Below are 22,384 nucleotides of genomic sequence, written 5' to 3'. Positions count from 1 at the left end.
ATTGAAATCCGTTTTGGGGTACCCTAATTTTATTGCCGTCACTTTTTTCGGACATTTTTATCCAAAATCCGTTTATTATTTTGACTAAGTTTGTTGACACAAAATGGGATTGAAATGAATTTTGGAATTAGATCAATTCTCGCACCATCATCAATTTCTAGTGCTGTCGTTGCTAGGATGTTCACTCCCAATGGTGATGATGTTTTAGCGATTTCAAAAGGAAACCTTTTATATTTTTATTTAATTAACGAAAAAATGGAAGATAATACGGTATATGAATGTGAAAAACAAATCCACATGTTAATTCCAATTCATCATCCTTATGCATCTTATTCAAATATTCTTGTTATTTTTACAAATTTCCAAGCTAAGGTAATCAATTTCTCAGGAGAAACTGTTCAAGAATTTTCTTTAGTACCTAATCCTTCCAAGTCATTGTTTGCTCACCTTAAATATGCCCTACATCCAAATTATCTTGTTCTGCAATTATCACCAAAACACCTTGAAATTTATTCAATATCAGGAAATTGCACCCTTAAAAGCTTACCTTATCCTGTTTCAATTCCATGCAAAGCGATTTTAGACTTTACATTTGTTGGTCCTGTTTTCAAAGTTACAGATTTAGTAATCCTTACATCAGAATTTGCAGATATAAAAAAGCTTCGTTATATATCTTTAGGTTCTTTAGGTTTCACTGTTGATGAAGTAAAAGAAGTTCAACTTCCATCTGATACATATAAGATCATTTCATTACTTCCCGAAAAAGTATCAATGATTATTTCATTTGCAAGTAAAGTAGCCACTAGAATTGACTACGAAAAAGATATCAAGCCACATCTACTTACGGCCACAATTTTCACTCCATCAAGAATTAAAAACTTTGATTGCATTGAGGAGAACGTTTATCTCTACATAGATGAAAACGGACATTATGGAACAGTACGTCTTGAAAATGAAGGAACAATACAGTTTGTGAAAGTAGGGCAGATACATGATCTTCTTGTAATTCTATCTTTAAATCATTCTTTAGCATTTGTAGGATCGACAACAGGAGATTCTTATCTTATGGAAAATTTCCATAAAATCAAAACATTTAAAGCAACAGGCCCACCGAAGAAAGTTACTAATATCGGAAATTCTCTTTATTTACTTTGTGAACATTCCACTGTCAAGATTCAAAAAAAGATCCCATTAAAAATTCAAAGAGAAATTCTTGCAGATGATGCTCTCTCATTATTTTCTTTTGGCGATCATATTTTAGTATCAACTAAAAATAAAACAGAAGAAATTAACACAGAAGGAACTTTAATTCCAAATTCTTTATTCAACATCGAAGATAAGACCGTTTATTTTGGGGTACTCCAAAACGGTTCAACAGTTCATGTTTCTCAAAGCAAATTTTTTATATCACCAGAATTTTATTTAGATGGTGTTTTTCATTTGGCAGCATCAAATGGTGAAATCATTGTAGTTGTTACAAATGATGAAATAATTTTTTTAGATATATTTGGGAATAAAATTCGAAGTTTTATATCACGGAACATTATTAACATTACAATAGATAAAGATCATTTAGCTATATCCAAAAATGATGAAATAATAATATATTCATTAGAACCATTTACACTTGTTAAAAGAATTTTAGGCGTATCTCCAATTGATATAATTTTTTCATTTGATTATCTTTTAAGTCTTGAAAGAAAAGACGCAATTTATGCTTACTCATTGTCTAATAATGAGGAACATAAAATTAATCACAAAGGATTTCATACAAAGTTTTGTAGTTGTGATGAAGACGTATTAATATGCGGACAATTTCCGGCGTTGCTAAGCAACATCAAAAGTATTCAATATTTGGACTGCGAACCGTTTATTGATGCACTTTTTGTATCGTCATCGTTATTTTACTTAACATTTCATTCGATAAAAGAAGCTTTCTTTAGTCCATCAGAATTCCATTCAAAAATGTTATTAGGTGTTTCATCAATTGTAGAAACTGATAACGATAATTGGTTTTATACAATTGATAATTATTTATACTTTTCGAGAAAAAATAAATTTGATCAATCAAAAATGATTTTACAAACAGATACAAAACTTTTTATAGAAAAGTGTGGTTTATTTTATTATGCATTTTCAGATGCAAATATTTATGTTTATGATCAATATTGTAATTTGATTAGAACATTTGAAATTAATAATTTCCATAAATCTATTTCATTTAATAACAACTTGTACTTAATAACAGAAAATGATGTTATAAATATTGAAACAAAGCAAACTTTACTTAAATCAGAAAAAATTAAAATTTTGGATATGAACACAAGTTTCGCGGCGGTTATCGATAGAAGTAATACATTGAATTTGTATACTTTTCACCAAAATGAAAACGTTTTCAAACTTAATTCAATTTCGACACTTTTTGATAATATATCGGCCATTTCAATTTATTTGAATTTTGTTTTCTCTGGTACGATGGAAGGTAAACTTCTCATTTTCGAAATTGTTCCTGATTGCAATTTAACAACATTTAATATCAACTATTTCCAGCAAATAACATTGGACAAACCAGTGACTATGGTTCAAACATGCAAGAATTGCGTTTTGGTCGGATTAGATTCTGGACAATTATATCAAATTCAAAAAATTCGAACAGACAATGGATTCATTGAAGCTTACAATGAAGCGCTAAGTAATGACAATGCGACAAAAGAAACAAATATTTATGATTTAGATAAGTTTTCGGAGTTTTGCATTAACATTTCGGATCAAGCTAACTTAAAACTACTTTTTAGTGCATTAAAGGAATAAGTAAACTATTTGTAAGTACAAATTTTATTTAAATAATATTAATTCTAATTATGCCCTTACTCCAAAATTGATTTACATCATAATTGTGTAACCAGAAAATGTTAGTTTAATAACCAACAGTAAAGTATCAGTGTATTTTAGATACAAACATGCTTTTCATTTCCTTGTGAAAATGTTTTTGCTTTTGGTATATAATTAACGGTCGTTATTTATAAAGAACATGTTGATTGATGGTCTTGCTAAAACAAAGTCAAACTATAACCCCAGCAAACTTGATCCTGCAACAGCAACAGCATTTCTGGTTGTAAAAATTTTCAATTTTGTTATAATAGGGCTTTACATATTATTAATTCTTTTCAAGTTTATATCATGCCGTAGAAACCGTGATGAAAATGATTTTGAGGATGAACAAAATGACTACAGTCCATTATATAATGAAGGTATAGAACCTTGATAATAATCTAAAAATTCAATGAATTTAATAACAAAATCAATTTTTATCATTGCCTAACACTATTGTCTGGGAAGAAATAACAAAAATGATGTGTTATATTATATTATCATTTGATCTTCATCTTTTTCAAATTCAAAAAAATAAAGACATCATCAAATTTGAAAATGGAATTCAAACTTTCTTTTCACTGTTTTTAATAAACAAAAATTTGTTTATTCAGATTTCAAAATAATCAAAATAATGTATCATCAAATTTTCAATTTATTACCAGGTGTTTAACTCCTTGGCTTTTCCTTCTTTCCGAGCCATAAGGCAAGAAGTGAGAAACCTGCAACTTTGATAACTTGGAAACGAACTCCTGGAAGATCACCAACAGAACGATTGGAACGACCAAGACCAGCAACAAGAACACGGTCGTTATCATCAATTAAACGAAGTGAACCATCGCGTGGAACGAAAGCAGTGATAACTTTGCTATTCTTCTTGAGTTGAACACGAACAGCTTTACGGATAGCAGAGTTTGGTTGCTTAGCTTCGACAGCGACCTTTTGAGTAACAATACCTGAAGCCATAGCAACACCTTCTAATGGTGTCTTGTAAATTGTGGTACTTTGCCTCTTCCTATATTTCTTGCTTGCCCAGAGGTTGTTTCTGTGTGCGACACGGAGCTTACGAGCTGCCTGACGACCGCATGCTTTGGATTTTCCCATTCGAAAAAGGCTGGCCAAACCGCCGAGTATCGGCTATAAAAGTGCCACCTCAACCGTTTTTTAAATCATGCTTTTTTGTTGTAATAAAATGGCTAATTAGCAATTGCTTAATTGAGCTTTTCATTTTATCATTTCTGGATGTTCCAAATAATTGTATGTAAAACATATTATTTAATTTAGATAATGCAAAAGTTTTATTTAAATCATTAAATCAATATTAAACAAAGAAGATTAATATGTTACACTCTTTTTTTAAGAAGTAATATGATTAGTTCTAATTTGACTTAAAGCACTCTTTTAATAGAATTATGAAATCAAAAAAAATACTTAAATCTTTGTTCATTTTCACTTGATGGAGATTCAGATACTGGTCAAAAATTCTTATTCACTCGAGAGTGAACCATACACCAGGCAGCCTGGTAATGCATGTGATGAGATCACAATATCTTTTGATTTTGCTTTGGCAATGGGGAATCGCGTTTATTTTCAAGTTTCAGGATCTGGTTCTCCTATTGCTAAAGAATTAAAACTTTTGCATATTACCACACAATCATATTAAACATATACCTACAAGTGGATTCATTCACCAATGTCTAACTTTTCTTTACGATTTTATGGTACTGGTAGTTATCAATTTAAATTCGAAAATGTTAGTTATGAAGTTACATATCATTATAATACACTTCATAAAAATAAAATGTCGGTATAATAAATAGTAATTCATATGGTACATTCACACTAATAAACAATAAATCTAAATATTAACAACACAATTTATGCATTATTAAAATAAATTAAGCCAAAAATGTCTCCCCTGTTTTGGGAACCTAAAGGCTTTCCGAACACTCTATATTATGATACTTTTTTTCAATAAATTGATATTATATATTTAATTCACTTATAAAATGTATTAAAGTTAACTTTTATCGTTTCTTACATTAAACGCCACAGCTTAATAAAGTTGTATTATTTTTTTGCCCATTTTTTATTGAATAGTTATGTATAAAATTGAATAAGTGGAAGTATTTATTATTCTAATAGTTATGGAAAAGAAAATACTAAACACGAATCTTCTTATTGTTTTCATCATTTCCTAACTATTTTTACTCAATAATTTCTTTTCAAGTAATGATATATTTCTATGTAACCTCCTCTGATTGCATAATCGAGTACTGTTTTAAATATTTTAAATTTTTTCCAAATATTATTTCAAAACATCAAATTATTAATATAAAATTTAAATAAAATAAAGAAATATCTTGAGCATTAACATCAATTCCTTTTTGTTTAATAAGTAATTCAATTATTTCTGTTTTACATTCTTTGGTTGCTAACATAAGTGCTGTATAAAAAAATTCAAACAATTTCCGAATAATATATTGAAACGCCAAATTACTAATATAAAATCTAAATAAAATAAATAAATGTTTTTAGCATTAATATCAATTCCCTTTTTTTCAAGAAGTAATTCAACTATTTTGTATGACCCCTTTCTGAAGCATTCATAAGTGCTGTTCTAAATAATTTAAATAATTTCTGAATATTATTTTGAAATATAAAATTATTAAAATAAACATATAATAAAACAAATAAATATCTTTAGCATTAATATCAATTCTATTTTGTTCAAGAAGTAATTTAACTATTTCTGTATAACCATTTATAGATGCTCTCATAAGTAATGTCCAAAATATTTTAAATAATTTCCGAATATTATTTTGAAATATGAAATTATTAATATAAAATCTAAATAAAATAAATAAATATCTTTAGAATTAATATCAATTCCTTCATGTTCAAGTAGTAGTTTAATTATTTCTGTATAATCATTTTCAGATGCCCAATTAAGTGCTGTATTAAATATTTTAAATATTTTCCAAATATTATTTTGAAATATTAAATTATGCAAACAAATATAAAATAAAATAAATAAATCTCTTTAGCATTAATATCAATTCCTTCATGTTCAAGAAGTAATTTAACTATTTCTATGTTACCTCCTTTAGATGCCAAAGTAAGTGCTGTTTGGAATCATTTAAATAATTTCTAAATAATATTTAGAAATATAAAAATATTAATAAATATTAAATAAAACAAATAATTATTCTTAGCATTAATATCAATTCCTTCTTGTTCAAGAAGTAATTTAACTGTTTCACTATAATTATTTTGAGTACAAAACATAAGAGGTGTAAAAAAAATTAAAATAAAATATTAAAAATTATATTCAAACATGAAAATCTCTTTCATTAATATTAAATCCTTTTTTCTTAATTAAATATTGTATGAATTCAACATTTCTTGAATTCAAACTTAAAAAAAAGCTATTTTTTGGATAACTTTTTCCTTCAAGAAAATAATTAGCAAAGAATATGTTTCCAGTTCTTATTGTTTCGTTAATAATGATAGTATCTACTTCCATTCCCTCATTTTCCAAAAATGAAAAGATTTCATAATTATCATATTTAATACACCTAATTCCTAAATAATTTAAATTATTAATTTCTTCAATTTTATTTTCATAAAGATAATTAAAAGCATCATTTTGATGAAATTGAATTGCTGTTTCATATGTATCTTTAAATTTTGCACAACTTTGCTGACATAAATGAATAATTTCAAGATTTCCACCTGCAATTGCATATTTACCTGTGTTTTCTACATTTGCATTGTTCATAAGTAAATATTTAAAACATTGAATTGCTCCAAAAAATGCTGCATAATCAATTAACGAAACATTTTCTTCATTAATAAATGAATATCTTTCATAAAGTGATGGTTCGATTATTTGATCAAAATCAAAATTATTTTGTGATGATATTTCTTGAAGTTTTTCTATTTCATCATTTCGAATTATTTTCGCAATTTCATTTGGATTATGTCCTTCTTTAATTAATTTCTTATGAAGTTCCCAATCATTTTCTTTGACATTTTTTATAACATTCTTAAAATTCCAATTAATTTCATTATATTGGATCATTTTGAATGTTTCATCGGATAAAAATTGTGCAAAATAAATTGATCTTTTTCTTTTTAGAATGCTTTGATTAACTATGTTTTGTTCATACATTTTCATTAAAACGTAATCAGATTCGCGTGAATTTAATGTAAGAATGAATTGTGTTAATACATTAAGAATTCTATCAAAGCTTTGATCGAATATTTCTTCTTCTTTTTTATCGATTAGTTTTAAATAATCTAAAAATATGTTAATGCTTTTTCTTTGTGAAATAAAAGAAGCAAATATTAATCGACAAATTACAAGGTGCCATGAATATGGGAAACTTTTATTAAATAATTTCATTGTTGATTCAGATGTCTCTTGAATATTGTTTTCATTTAATGAAAAAATATACTTTTCAAGCAGTTGTAAATTTTGGATACATTCTTTGGGTGAAATTATATCCTGACTTTCTTCTGTTTCAGTGTCTTGTTTAAATTGTTCTTCGATATTTTGACTTGAAGATATTCCCATTAAGGAAAAAATGGGAGAAAAAATTAGAACTTTTTGAACATTTTTAGATTTGTTATAAATTCGACTTTTGTAAAGCTTTACATATTTTGGGAACCCACGAAGAAAGAGCCAAATTTTTGAATGACAATAAAGTTGTGAATTTTTGAATAACAGGATTTACAATTTAATAAATACAAATATTTGAGGCTCAAAATGGCAATAATCAATATGTGGCCATTTAAGAAGTCAAAAAATGGATGGGTATTTTGACTTAGTTTGTTTCACTATGACACGATTTTTGCGTCACTTGTGAGCTCAAGGGCAAACTATAATAAGTACATTTTGAATGTTACATTTAAATATTAAAACGTGAACAATATTTTTTTATATTTTTTAATTCAGCAAGTGTAATCTGATTGTATACTTGGATATACGATTTTACCCAACATGGATAATTTTTTGAATTCTCAAAATGAGTTGCCTTATTGTATAAAGCTTGATGAAAGAAAGAAATTGTCACTAAGTAACCGCTGTAGAAATCAAAATTCACTTTTTGAATAAACATGAAAAGGAAGATGAGATAAATCATATCTTAATGTTTAAAAGGAATATTCAAGAAATATTTACATAAATGATCTCATAACAATATATTCTTTTATTATATGATGTATTTTTGATAAGTAATTAAATGAAAATTTGGTGAAATGAAGGATTTCGACTAGTAAAAGAGAAACTTTCAGAATGGAATTTTTATATAACTCGATAATATTAATAAACCATATATCACTTGTTTTTAGTTGAATTCATTGATCTGTTTGAAATGTATTAATGTTAGTTTTTTTGCATTAAACACCACAGCTTAATCAAGTTGAATTATTTTTTGCCCATTTTTAATTGAATATAAATTATCTACAAACCGTAATTTTTGAATATAGCCCAAAAAAATTATCGCAAAATGGAAGAAAGCAAAAAACCTGATTTATTAAGCAAATACAAACAAGCATTAGAGTCTCTCGAAGAAATTATTTTTAACTTGAATGATGATAATATTGATATATCTTTTGAAAATACAATGAATATCATTAAAGATAATTTTTCACTTTGTTCAAGCCTTGCATTTATTAGAATGATTTATTCATCATTTATTTCACAAATGAAAGACTATAATATTTATTTTAATTACATGAATAAAATCGAAAAAGAAATTGGAGGAAATAATTATAAATTAATAAAATCATTTGCAAATTTCCTTTTAAAATTAGATTCACAAGAGTCTTATTTTCTTCTTGATAGAATGATTAATTTAGGTCTAATATCGTCAGATTTGGTTATGTATAAAGAAACTTTTTATTTCGCACATTATTCAACCAAAGAATTTTTAGATAAAATGTTAAATGATAGAGATATTCCATTTTCAAGAAATTTCTCAAGTAATATAAAAGAACTACAAAAGAATGATTGGGAACTTCATAAGAAATTAATTAAAGAAGGAGTAAATCCGAATGAAATTGCGAAAATAATTCGAAATGATGAAATAGAAAAACTTCAAGAAATATCATCACAACAAAATTTTAATTTTAATCAAGCAATCGAACCATCACTTTATGAAAGATATTCATTTGTTAATAAGAAAAATGTTGTTACATTAATTGATTATGCAGCATTTTTTTCATCAGTCAAATGTTTTAAATATTTACTTATGAATGGAGCTAAATCAGAAAATACAGGTAAATATGCAGTTTCAGGTGGAAATTTAGAGATATTTCATTTATGTGAACAAAATCATTCATCATTTAAAAATGCATATGAAGTTGCTATTGAATATTATCGAAATGATATCTTTAAATATATTTATGAAAACAAAATTTCTGATATTTTTCATTTTCAACTCATTAATTTGTTTTTGTTTCCAACAAAAGAATATATTAATTTTTCACTATGTAAATTTTTACTTGAAGAAATAGGAATTAAAGTTAATTTTAACAATAAAGATGATTATATATTTCATTCAAATTTTATTTAAATAAATTGATGTTTTAAATTAATATTTGGAAATTGTTTTCATTGCTTCAAACACCTCTTATTCATGCATTTGCTAAAGGAAGATTAGAATTAGTGGTATTACTTCTTGAACAAGAACAAGTTAACATTGATGAAGTTGATATTTATATGTTTTATTCAGAATTTGACTATAATATTTAATATTTTTTAAGAGTATTTGGAAATTATTTGTGTTATTTAATACAATACTTATAATTTCAGCAGAAAATGGTAATTGTGATATAGTTAAATTACTTTTGGAAATGGGAGTTGATGTTAATGTTAAAAATATTTTTTAATTTTACTTAAAATTTGTTTTAATAACTTTTTATTTTAAAAGAATATTTGGAATTTATTCAAATTATTATATACAGCACTTATAAATTCAGCTTTTAAAGATAACGTTGGTGTGATCCAATTACTCCTTGAACAAAAAGGAATTGATATTAATGCTAAAAATTTTCATTAATTTTATTTGAAATATGTTTTAATTATTTTATGTTTCAAAATAATATTTGAAGTTGGTTTAAAATATTTTGGACAACACTTATGGTTGCAGCTGAAAATGGATGTACAGATATAGTTAAATTGCTTCTTGAACAAAAAGGTATTGATATTAATGCTAAAGATATTTGTTTGTTTCTTTTAAAATTTATTATATTAATATTGGATTTTAATAAAGCATTTGGAAATTATTTAAATAATTTTGGACAGCTTTAATGATGGCTTCTTCTCATGGTCATGTAGATATAGTTAAATTGCTTCTTGAACAAAAAGGAATTGAAGTCAATGTAAAAGATATTTATTTATTTTGTTTAGTATTTTCTTTATTGATTTAATATTCTCAAAAAAAATTTGGAATTTTCTCAAAATATTTAATACAGAACTTATGCTTGCTTCCTTTTATGGATATGTGGATGTAGTTAAATTACTTCTTGAGCAAAATAAATTTAATATTAATGAAAAAGATATTTATTAGTTTTATTTAATATTTAATTTAATAATTTAATATCTAAAATTAATATTTCAAATTCATATAAAACATTTTCAACAGCACTAATTAAAGCAACTGAAAAAGGTCATACTGCAGTAGTTAATTTACTAATTGAACAAAATAAAATTGATGTTAACGCAAAAGATATTTATTTATTTTGTTTAAAATTTATTTTACAAATTTATTATTTCAAAATAATATTTGGAAATCATTTAATCTATTTGAAACAGCGCTTTTCAAAGCTTCTCGATTTGGTTTTATAGAAATAGTTAAGTTACTTCTTGGACATGGAAAAATTGATGTTAATGTTCGAAATATTTATTTATTTTCTTTGAAATTCATTATATTATATTAAAATTTTAAAACATTATTTGGAAATCATTCAAATTATATTTTACAGCACTTATGAAAGCATCTGAAAGAAATAATACAGAAATAATTAAATTGCTTCTTGAAAATAATAAAACAGACGTCAATATTCAAAACCTTTTTTTATATTATATAATATTTGATTTAATAATTTGATATTTATAAACAACATATGGAAATTATTCAATACATTTGGAACAGCAATTACTATAGCATCTAAACAAAACAACAAAGAAACAGTTTATTTACTTAAAAATGGAAATACAAAGAACAGTCATTTCTGTGCATTTGCATAAACGCACGACTTTCTTCTTTTTTTCTTTTTCTATTTATTTTCTATATTAATTCATTGATATTCACCAACTCTTTGAATCAAACTTCACATTTATGACAAACATTATCGCTTCCCTATAAATATTATTTCCATCTACAGCATTTCAATGAATAAAATATGAGAGGCAGTCATTTTTTACAACATTAATTTCTCACCATATATTCATTAAGCTGATGCACTTTTTCCCGTCAAACGTAAACTTCAGAAATTACCATTTTTTCGAATGTTTTTTGTTTTTTTCGCTCCAAATCCTTCAGTGAAATCTGTATTCACTCATAACGAACGAAAGTGTTTACACATTTTCATATTCGACAAAAGTTATTTCCATTTGACTTTTTACTTATTTTAGGGCTTCAAGTTCACTATTTCCTTATATAATTCTTTGCATATTTCGAACGATGGCGCTGGCGAATTTTGCCCCATTAAGAAGAACTGCGCTTCTATTGCTACGTCTCTAATTGATTTCATTTGTATCAGCTCTGAGTTTTCCTTCAGTTCCTCGTTATTTAATATCTTCTTAATGAACAACGCCTGCGAAATATCCGGAATTTTATACGAAGTATTTGCGTCGGCGTATAATTGTCTCATTTGACTTAAGTCTCCGTTAATACTCTTTAAGTTACTATACTTTTCGTTTGCGATTTCTTTCATTTTATTATTAACGTTATCATTTGTGTTTAATATTTCGGATATTTTACTTTCATTTGAGCCTTCTAAAATAGATGAAAACAAGAAAAAGTTCGACGTTTCAAGTGCTTTTTCGGCAATATTTAACCAACGACTAAACGCGTCGAAAGCTTTTGGATTATTACCATTTAATTGATGTTTGATTATAGTTTTAATTCTCTTTTGTTCATTAAAGAAATCATTGATCGACTTTGGTGGCTTTGTAGTCCTCATATTAACATTAAAGAATGATATCAAATCTTCAATTGTAATTTCTCGATATAAGATAAAATGATAATAATTAAAATGCGCACAAAAATCATTGTCACTAATCGTTAAGTTATATATCAAAGTTAAGTCCTTATTATTAACAACTTCTTTCGGTCGGAAGTTAATAGTTCGTTCTGTATATGGTGGTTGCTCAAATAGACGGCCTTGATTTAGTTCTGATTGTTTACCTGTCGCTCGTTTTCGTAAAATTGTTTTATTGTTCGATCGTTCATATTGTTGTGTTGGTTCATAAGCATTTAATATTTCTTGTGATAAATCGGATGGACGTGTATTATTAATTTGTTTGATTAAATTACTTACATCTGATTTAATATTATCATCTTGAATCATCTTCGGTGATAAGATCATAATCGCACGTAAATAACTTAATGTTCGTTCGAAGATTAAATCAATTGTTTGTGCTTCCGGTTTAACTTTATTTAATGGATATTCTCCAAAGATTAACTTCTCTTTAATCGATTCACTCTCTGGTTTAATTACAAGTTTCTCTTTACTATTAAACTTTTGGATTGCTGTTAATACAAACTTTTCTAATGTCGAGAAATGCATTAAGAAATTGTTCTCTTCTTTCCGATATATTAATGCAGTGAATAATGTAAATGGATATACATCATCAACATTCTCTGGATAAAATAATGAATTACATGCAAAATGTGGCGCAGCTGTTTCGATAATTAAGATTTCTCCTGGTGTAAGTTTCGTCACTGTTAATGAGTCCGGATTAATATAATTAATAAACTCTAAATTAGTAATACGATTTTGTGGACTTAAATTACCTTTCGACATTAAATGATGTGCATATGATAATTGATACTCGAGAATCTTTTGTGATTGTTGACATTCTTTCTCACGTTGAACCATTTGCGACATGATTTCATTGATCTTATTCCGCATTCCATTATATAACTTATCAAATGTTCCTGCAAATTCATTTTGCCCTAATAACGTCTTGAATTGCGAAAACTTTTCAAGTAATTCATTCGATTTCGTTTGTAATAATGTGTTGGAACGTTGATAGTTTTCTTGTGATTGCTTTTGTTGTTCACGTAATTCATTCAGTTTAAGCTTATGATCTTGAATGGTTTGTTTATCAATGGAACTATAATTCTCCATACGTTTGTTCTCTTCTTCAATTTGTTTGATATACTTTTGTTGCTCTGCAATGATTTTGTTCTTGTTTTCGATTTCTTCTTGAAGAATATCATTTTGTTGGTGAATTTGTTTACATTCTTCTTTAAGCTTCTTTTGCTCAAAACTATTGATCTCATACTGCGTTTGATATGTGTCAATGTGCGCTAATGCTTTGTTCTCAATGACTTTGATTTGATCAAGTCCTTTCATGAGATGATCAATTTGATCAATAAGTTTGTCTCGATCGTTAAGATAGACATTGGTAAGCTCTGTGGACTCTTTGTAGATGTTTTTGTGGTCTGGTGGTAATGGTAATGTGGATTTGATCTTATCTATCATATTCGTAATTTCATCTGAATGGTCTTTTTGAAGGTCTGTGGATTGTCCTACTGGGTTAAAAAGACTGTATGAATAGTTAAGCGCAGTAATAGCATTCTTTTGCGAAATATATTTTTGCTTTGATATCGCATATAAGGATTCTGACTCAATGGTTTTATTACTACCTTCTAAATGGCCGGTTTTGAAGTTGATTAACTTTCGATATTTTTGTATTCGAGATTCGGTAATTTGCTTTTTGAGCTTATGATTGTTCTCTCTGGTTCGTTTGGTATCTACTTCCGTTTGTGTCTTGATTGGTAACATATCTTGCTTGATGGCAGAAATTTCATTTTGTAATTGTCGACATGAATTTAAGATATTTTCTCTTTGCGTTTGAAGATTGTTTGCTTCATTATCATACTGAGCAAGTAAACCAGATGCATCTATAAGTCTCCTATCGATGTTAGCAGCTGTGATTTCTCCATATTGATCATTTAGATATTGGATTTCGATTAATTCTTTAAGTGGCTGTTGTTGTTGAGCTGTTGCTATAATCATTTTTTGTATGTTTTGAACTTGTTTCTGCCACTCTTCAAGATTACTATTTCTTGTGAAAATTGCTTGATAAGTTGGATACACTTGTGAACGATTTTGATCAAGTTGTCGAATCTGTGCCGCAAGCTCTTGAGATGTCTGATAAAGGCTTTGATATTTCGCAGAGTAATCGGCAATTTGTTTCCTTAAGTTGACAACTCTTTGGTATGTGAATTCTGTCATTTCGAAATGACACTTTTTAGGAAATGATACAAACTGATTATTAATTCAATTTGATTCAAATGAATTGAATTGCTCGATAAAATAAATCGTAAAGAAGATGGAACTGAATTAATGAAAAGATATAATAAATCAACGATATAAATTATTTTTTTACAATAATAATGTGTAATTGCATTGAAAAATACGATTGCCTGTTATAATATGATATAACATTTTCTTTATGTGGTTTTGATTAGCAAATATAATGATTTAATATGATGAATAAATTGAAAACAAAATGGTTTTAAATATTAATTATTTGAATCTTATTTAATTGATATTCTAGACAATTCTGCCATATATGACTTCGAGAAGAAATCTGTCTTTCTACTTATTAAAGCAAAACTAATAAATTGAAAATATTAAATATATGGAAATGTTAAGCAATAATTAATTTCACTGGTAAGTGATTTAGAATCATTTTTCCTGATCGAAAATTTGTTTCCATCAGCAAAAAAATAGACACTTTTAAGGTAAAATTTACAATACCGAAATTGGAATGTTAGTTGAAATAGTTTGACAAGAGGAATGTCTCCAATACTTTTTTCATAAGGCATAATGCATAATGTATAGAATAAAGATTTTAATACGTTTTGTAATAATAGTGAAATGTATATAGAAAATTAGGAAAAAAATATACATAATTTGTTGCGATTTTTTTTTTTTTTCAAAAATGATGAGTAAATCATTTTAATGCTGCTCATTGTTATGACATTTTCTAACTCAAACACCCCATGTAACACATGCTGCGCAGGTTGTCGAAACATTTAAATTAGCAATGCATTTTTTTAAAAATATATATAATCATAAAGTGTATTTACACAAAATCAATAATACAATGAAGACAAAATTTTGGTATCGCCCGAAAAGTTAATTCTACGGTAATTTTTTTGCAAATCGCACTTTGAAACTGATTTTATTTGGAGGTCGTACATGCTTACTAAGGACTTTTCAGCATAGTTCCAACGTGAAATAGTTCCATTGACTGCCATTGCAAATAATGATTGGTCATCAGCAAACATTATTTTACAAAAATTGCAATCTTGTGAGCTCTGTTCATCAATTATCGGCTCTTCCAAGTTCCGTATGTCCCAAACTTTCAAATCTTTATTGGTTGAACATGATGCAAAATAACACGCATTATCCGACTTTTTGCTCGAAATGCCAATAGAGTTGATCCAGCTGTGGTGGGCATTCAGCTGGATCATACCGTTCTCTTCACGGTCGTCAAAAATTCCGATGATTCCATCATCAAATCCAACAATAATGACCGATTCATCGTCTCGAATAGCGGCAGTAGAAATTGGCCTAGTGTTTAAATATTTTTCATATTTATAGCAAACTTCTTGCTTAACAAAATCTGAGATAATTAGTGATCCATCAAAAGATGTAGATATTATCTTGTTAAATGTAGGTGCAAAGAATAAAGATGAAACATGTTGTGTGTGTCTATTTAAAGATGCTACGATTTCCCCACTTGGTAATGAAATAATGTTAACAAGATTAGCTGAACCATCACAGGCAATAAATACTTCGGAAGGATGCACATCAATGCATTCTATGAGTGAAGGATATTCTTTTGGGAAGTCTATCGATATTTCAACTTGGGGTGGGGATAGTATAAAAATTGAATTAAAAGTTCCAAGTACAAAAGCATCATTAACTGGGAAAAATTTTATGGCTGATATTTGTGATGACGCACGGAGTATATGTTGAACATATGGAGGACTTCTTTTTGAATGATGCTTAACTGGTGGGAATATAGAAACTGAATTTGTTACCTTATAATTACTGAAACGCCTTGGTTTGAATGGATCTATATATGTGGTAGAATCAGGAAACGAATATTTTATTACAGGCGCCTGTTCTTCCATTCAATAAAAAAAGAAACCGTTTAATTAGATGTGTGTTTGTTATCAAAAAGTTGCTACGAAAAAGTTGATTTCCACTTTTTGAAAAGAAATTACAGTTTTCATTTCTATAATTTATTTTTTACATGTATCGTCATTGAAATCATGACTGCTTTATATTTTACATTTCCTTACAATAATGACCAAATACTTATTGAAAACAAACCAAGAAAGAAAAAATCGATTTTTTTTTTAATACTGGGTTCGCACTGAGTCGTTATTAGATATTTTCGTAATTGGGCATCGACTGGCCGAAGCGCATTCTTGTCATACAGAAAGACAACAAACCTTCTCACTAAGTATTTTAATTATTACACCTAATTCATACCCTAAATTTTTTTTATGTTTTCTTTTATTGTAAGTTATGTTAACTAAAAATATTGAAGCATTTAATATAATGATTTTCAAAAAATGAGGAATAGTTACATATTATCTATTCAAAATAATGAACAAATTATTGTTATTTTGTAGCTTTTAGAAGGCAATATTTTTTGATATAATTAAAGACATTTAAATGTTTTATTGCTAAACATTTGTATTTCCTGATAAAAACATGATATTGATCATCGAAAATAATTTTATTTTGCATTTTTTTTAATATCACTTTCTATTATTTAAAAAATTAACTGGTATAAAAGCCTATTACACATTTATATCTATTAACATAAAGAATAGATTGGTTTCATGATAAAAAAATTTATGATTTTTGCTGCATGTTAAATATAATATAATATACTTTAGTGATTTCTCCACAAAAAATCAAAACAAAACATTTCATTACAAACTTTCAACAATAAAATAAGAAAACATAATGTGAATACAATATCTTTACACATTAATGAAAATTTACAAAATTTCAAATTTATTTTTTTTTTAAATCCAAAGAAAACCTTTACTCATTTCCTTTTGTCTCAATAATCTTTTTCCCTATTTGCTGGAAAAGTGAACGAATGCTTTCCGCCTCCATAGCGCAAGTTGGTATTGGCATTACGAAAGCATTTTCTGTTCTATCATTTGACAACATGTTCAAGTATGACCTCTTAACGTACTCAAGACATACATCAACGTTATCACATTCGCCATCAAAGTCGTAAGCACTTTTGAACGCCTCTGGATGGTTTTTAAGTTTTTGTTTGAACAAATCAACTTTGTTCATAACAAGGAAAATGGGCGTATCCATGAATATCTGAGAGTTCGCAATGGAGCTAAATAAGTTTAATGAGTCTTTGGTTCGAGAATTTGATTCATCTTCAAACATATTTTGATCAAAATCAGAAAGAGAAATAACAAAGAGAAGAAAATTAACATTTTGATAGCAGCGCTTCCATTTTGGTCGTTCGCTAAGTTGACCACCAACATCAAAAAGTTCTGTTTTGATATCATTGATGAGAAATTGAATAGAACTGATACCAGTGGTACGAATACGACTCTTAAGAAGATCTTCATCTGTTGGAGTATAGTTTGGATCAGCAATTGTTTCAACTTTGTCAAAGAAATAAGATGTATAATCTCCAAAACCTATTGAGTTAGATTCTTCATAAATTTCTTTAGCAGATACGTTTTCCCAAAGTTGCTTCATTTCATGAGCTACGTCTGGGATGAGTTCATCTTCATTTAATTGAAGTTCTAATATCATGTCAAAAGTGTTAGAAAAATTATATGATGCTATACCACCATTTGATTTGATGGTTTTAACCAATAATTGGAAGTCTGCAATCAAGTTGATTTTTATCACGCTTATCATTGCATTCTTTTCATCGGTACTAAAGCCATTTCCATATACTAACTTGAGTTGACGCCAAATGGTGGATTTACCGCATTCACCTGAGCCCAGTGTTAATATTTTAATATCAAATTTGTCAAATTGATCAAAGAGGATTGAAATAAAATCTGTTTTTTCCGACACTGGTTCAACTAGAGTATTTTTAACCACAGATGGCTTTGGACAACTTGGTAGTTTGTTACTTTGCTCAGTAGCACGTGCGGTTGAGGTATTGCAGCCCATTTGAATTTTTTTTTGGGTTACCCTCAAAAATTGAAGGCGACGTTAAAAATGAGTTCAATATAAACGGTTTATGATGTTGGTTTAAAAACAGAAACCGATTTTTGAGTGATGCAACCTGTTTCAGCTTGTTTGAGGTGATTTTGGGAAATCTTCTAAAAATAATCTGAGTAGCATACATTAAAGAAGAAACTATTAGTATATATATCAAACTCAGGAAATTGAAATAATTTTTAAATCAAAAATAGCAATAAATGTTTAGAATAATTTTAATTATAGAAAAAAGAAAAACATATTCTTCATTCTTCTTCCTTTGAACATGAAGAAATTTGTGAATATGTGAAAAAACACCTGACTAAAAATTAGTTAAATATTCAAGAAGTTGCTAATTACTCATCATAATAAATTGAAAGCATGATATGAAGTAGTGAAATTCGTGTCTTATACTTATCTCGTGCTGCATTCCCTACAAGTTCGAATACTTCTACAGTAACATATTCAAGAACCGCTGTCATAAATACTGGTGCTCAACCCAAATCAACAGAACGACATTCTCGAAGAAAACAATATAAACAACTGGAAATTGAAGTCCTTGATCTTGTTTTTGGATGTGAACGTTCCCCTTCAATTGATGTCTTTGTGGCTGTATTTTTAACTCCTTTCTTAGCAGAATATAAAAAAATTATAAAATTACATCATCATTTAAAATTATGCCTCATTTCATTCATATAAAAAAATAAGGTGTAAAATGACATTAAATAATCCCGGTAAAATATTTTGAATATCCTTTTAAATTTAATAGGTCTATAATGTCAACTTTTTTGTGAACTTTCATTTCAATTTATCATTTTAAAAATTATAGGATTAAAATGACTTTTATTTCCTTTTAAATTTGTGAATTTAAATAATTGTTACCTAAAATGACATTTTAATGTCGCCTTTCAAATTTTTTTTTTGTTTTAAACAACATTTTAATGTTCATTTTATTAAATGTCAACCAAAAAACCTGCTTCAAAAACGCCAACAGAAAAGAAACCTGCTGTTGAAGGTGAAACACCAACAGAAAATGAAAAAGAAAAGAAACAACGTCATAAGAAAAGAAACGAGTCTTTTTCATCTTACATTTTTAAAGTTCTTAAACAAGTTCATCCAGATATTGGAATTTCTAATAAAGCTATGTTAGTTATGAATAACTTCGTTACTGACATTTTCGAACGGATTGCAAGAGAAGGTGCTAGACTCGTTGATATGAATGACCGTAACACACTCGGCTCTCGTGAAATTCAAACAGCTGTTCGCCTCGTTCTTCCAGGAGACCTTGCTAAACACGCTGTCTCTGAAGGTGGTAAAGCTGTTGCTAAATTCAATGCTGAATAAATATTTTTATGGATTATATTCTTAAATTTTATTGTTTTTTTGCGGATTTAAGTTGTTAATTTAATATTATAATTAAATTATGAATTCATCAGATTTTTGTAATCAAATAAATTATATTAAGATTTCTAATAGTTAATTTCAAATTTGATTCATTTTTAAATATTATGTAAGTGATTAAATCTTGTTTTTGTTTCTTTTTCTTTTCCTTATTGGCAATTTTGCATAAAGTTATAAAAAAATAAAATGATTATTTGCTTTCGTTCTTTATCTGGAAAGCAAGTAGTTTTAGATATTGATCCATCCAAAACAGTCAAAGACATTATCCCAAAAATTATTTCTCGTTTCAAATTGGATGGACACACGGTAAGCCTTATCTATGCAGGAAAAATACTTCAAGATAACCAACTAATAAATGATATAAATTATAAACCAGATGACTTCATCATTGTTAAAGCAACGCGGCAAAATCCACAAAATTCTAATCAAACGCCATCAAATCCAAGTCAACAAAGTTCAAACCAAACAACACAAAATCCACAAAATCCTAATCAAACGCCACAAAATCCAAATCAACAAAGTGCAAACCAAACAACACAAGAACATCCATCAAATCAGGCAGCTCAAGTTCCAAATACAAATCAAGCACAAAGTGCAAATCCAAATCAAGCACCACAACCTCAAGACGCACAAAATCAACAGCCACAATCAAATTCTGGTCAAAACGAACAGGCACCAACAGCCAATCAGTCCGTTACTCCTCCTTTTCCCGTTCCTCATCCCGAACTCTATGCGCAGAACTTCAATACGCTCATTGACGTTGGCTTTTCTCCTTCACTTGTCGAGCGCGCGCTTGTTGCCTCCCAAAACAACCTCGAGCTCGCTGCTGACATGCTTGCTTCGGGTAATGTTCCTCCTCTTCCCGATCCGCCGCGTTCTTCTCCAGCGCGACCACAACAGCGTCAGCAACAGCAGCGTCAGCGTCGCCGCCGCTCACTCGAAGCGCCATATCCGCGTCCACCTGAGCTATTTGCATCACGGAATGATTCATATGAAGAACATCCTTCATCCAGAGCATTGAGGGAGTTCATAATGGAAAATCCGCCGCAGTCCATAGCTTTTATATTGCGGTGCATCAATAACATTGATCATGCGTTGTTCGAGTCTATGGAGAATAACATAATTCCATTTCTTACAATGGTTGGAGTTTATTCTGAGCAACGTGGGAATAATGTTTCGATCCCAACACATATTAATACGGGACAATCAGCTATTGAAACAATATTATCTCGCAGATATGATAGGGAACAAAGAAATGCAATCACAAGATTGATTGCGCTCGGATTCGATCCGGTGGACGTCGTGGACGCTTATGAAGCAAATAATTTCGATGAGGAGGCAACATTGGATGCATTAAATAATGTGTAAATAATTTTTTGGATTTGTTTGATTTTATAAATATTATCGACCCTTAGTTTTCTTAATTTACTTTACTCATCCATTTACTCTAAACCCACTTGAAGAAACAGCATAAACTAGATTCATTTTGTTAAATCATCATTCCTTAAAGTTGAAACACTGTTTAAGCTTAAAAACATGATTCTAATATGAACTTTTTCTAGTTCAAATATAAAATTCACTACAACTTTTTTAATATTCTTCAAGCTATTTTGGAATTAAATGGTTCTATTCCTAGTGAATTATTCTCTTTTACATGCGAACAATTATCAAAAATGCCAAAATCTGTATTAATTTCTGTTCTTGGCATAACCCAAATACAATATGATATATTAGTAAAGCTTAGAAAGCATCCATCAGAGGAAGAAATTTCTGCAATTCATGAATGTTTCAATAATGTTCAAGAACATTCATGGGTTTTAAGTCAATTTTTGAATGTTGTTCCGTTGTTGCCTATTTCTATTTTAGAACCAATATTTCAAACATTACTTGATTTTGATAAAACAACTGTTAAACTTCCAGTTGCTAAAATTCTACCATATGATATTAATTCATTTCCATTTTCTGCTTTCAAAAAAGGCGATGATGTTTTACCTGTTTTATTATCAGTTCTTGAAAAAAGTTTGAAAAAAGATACCCACACAACAAAATTAAACATTATTAAAGATTTAAATCAAAAGAAAATCATTGAAATTCGTCAAATGTTAATTAAAGTACCATTTCATGAGCAACATCCAGGTCGTTATGAATCGTTTTGGCAATATTTTGTATTGATTCTATTACATTTTTAATCACGTCCGCCTAAATGTGTATTACCACCTTTCGCAATGACTTTATATTCATTTTTTTGAATTCGAACAATAGATACAACAAATGTACCTCCACCAAGATCATATGTTAATATGTGATGTGTTCCTGTAAGCTGTTGCTTGTGTCCATACGCTATAGCTGCTGCTGTTGGCTCATTAATAACATGTCCGATTGAGGAATTCTGAGGTTTACTTTGTTTTCAATTAATAGATGCAAATTTTCAAACGATGGCACAAAAAACAACAGTTGTTGGATCATACATTTTAACAGATCTTTTAGGTGAGGGGACAACAGGAAAGGTTCGTCTTGCAAAGCATAAAGACACAGGGAAAATTTATGCTATTAAAATTATTTCAAAATCTATTTTCTCTCAAAATCCAAGCCAACAAATAAAAGTACAAAGAGAAATAGCTTTAATGAGAGCTGTTCAGCATCCAAATAT

At 28.2% G+C, this 22,384-nt stretch overlaps 6 protein-coding genes across 6 annotated transcripts; 3 read left to right on the top strand and 3 right to left on the bottom strand.

Annotated features, from left to right (window-relative positions):
* Positions 1-114: 114 nt before the first annotated feature.
* On the top strand, positions 115-2,811 carry GO595_008999 (uncharacterized protein; the record flags this gene model as incomplete). The annotated part of the gene is made up of 2 exons (XM_067922637.1): positions 115-1,369; positions 2,483-2,811. 2 exons carry the CDS (start codon positions 115-117, stop codon positions 2,809-2,811), a joined length of 1,584 nt encoding a protein of 527 aa, XP_067770784.1.
* A 729-nt stretch (positions 2,812-3,540) lies between these two features.
* Positions 3,541-3,975, bottom strand: GO595_008998 (40S ribosomal protein S23; the record flags this gene model as incomplete). The annotated part of the gene is made up of 1 exon (XM_067922636.1): positions 3,541-3,975. One exon carries the CDS (start codon positions 3,973-3,975, stop codon positions 3,541-3,543), a length of 435 nt encoding a protein of 144 aa, XP_067770783.1.
* Positions 3,976-11,511: 7,536 nt separating this feature from the next.
* On the bottom strand, positions 11,512-14,349 carry GO595_008997 (uncharacterized protein; the record flags this gene model as incomplete). The annotated part of the gene is made up of 1 exon (XM_067922634.1): positions 11,512-14,349. The coding sequence occupies one exon, from the start codon at positions 14,347-14,349 to the stop codon at positions 11,512-11,514; it is 2,838 nt and encodes a 945-aa protein (XP_067770782.1).
* A 2,841-nt stretch (positions 14,350-17,190) lies between these two features.
* GO595_008996 (Fungal G-protein, alpha subunit) lies at positions 17,191-18,303 on the bottom strand (the record flags this gene model as incomplete). Its single annotated transcript, XM_067922633.1, has 1 exon — positions 17,191-18,303. The coding sequence occupies one exon, from the start codon at positions 18,301-18,303 to the stop codon at positions 17,191-17,193; it is 1,113 nt and encodes a 370-aa protein (XP_067770781.1).
* Positions 18,304-19,290: 987 nt separating this feature from the next.
* GO595_008995 (Histone H2B) lies at positions 19,291-19,677 on the top strand (the record flags this gene model as incomplete). Its single annotated transcript, XM_067922632.1, has 1 exon — positions 19,291-19,677. The coding sequence occupies one exon, from the start codon at positions 19,291-19,293 to the stop codon at positions 19,675-19,677; it is 387 nt and encodes a 128-aa protein (XP_067770780.1).
* Positions 19,678-19,920: 243 nt separating this feature from the next.
* Positions 19,921-21,102, top strand: GO595_008994 (UV excision repair protein RAD23-like B; the record flags this gene model as incomplete). The annotated part of the gene is made up of 1 exon (XM_067922631.1): positions 19,921-21,102. The coding sequence occupies one exon, from the start codon at positions 19,921-19,923 to the stop codon at positions 21,100-21,102; it is 1,182 nt and encodes a 393-aa protein (XP_067770779.1).
* Between the last annotated feature and the right edge of the window lie 1,282 nt (positions 21,103-22,384).

The sequence above is a fragment of the Histomonas meleagridis genome (assembly GCF_020186115.1).
Source record: "Histomonas meleagridis strain 2922-C6/04-10x chromosome Unknown contig_82, whole genome shotgun sequence".
Classification (NCBI taxonomy): domain Eukaryota; phylum Parabasalia; order Tritrichomonadida; family Dientamoebidae; genus Histomonas; species Histomonas meleagridis.
This window is presented reverse-complemented; position numbering and strand designations above follow the sequence as displayed.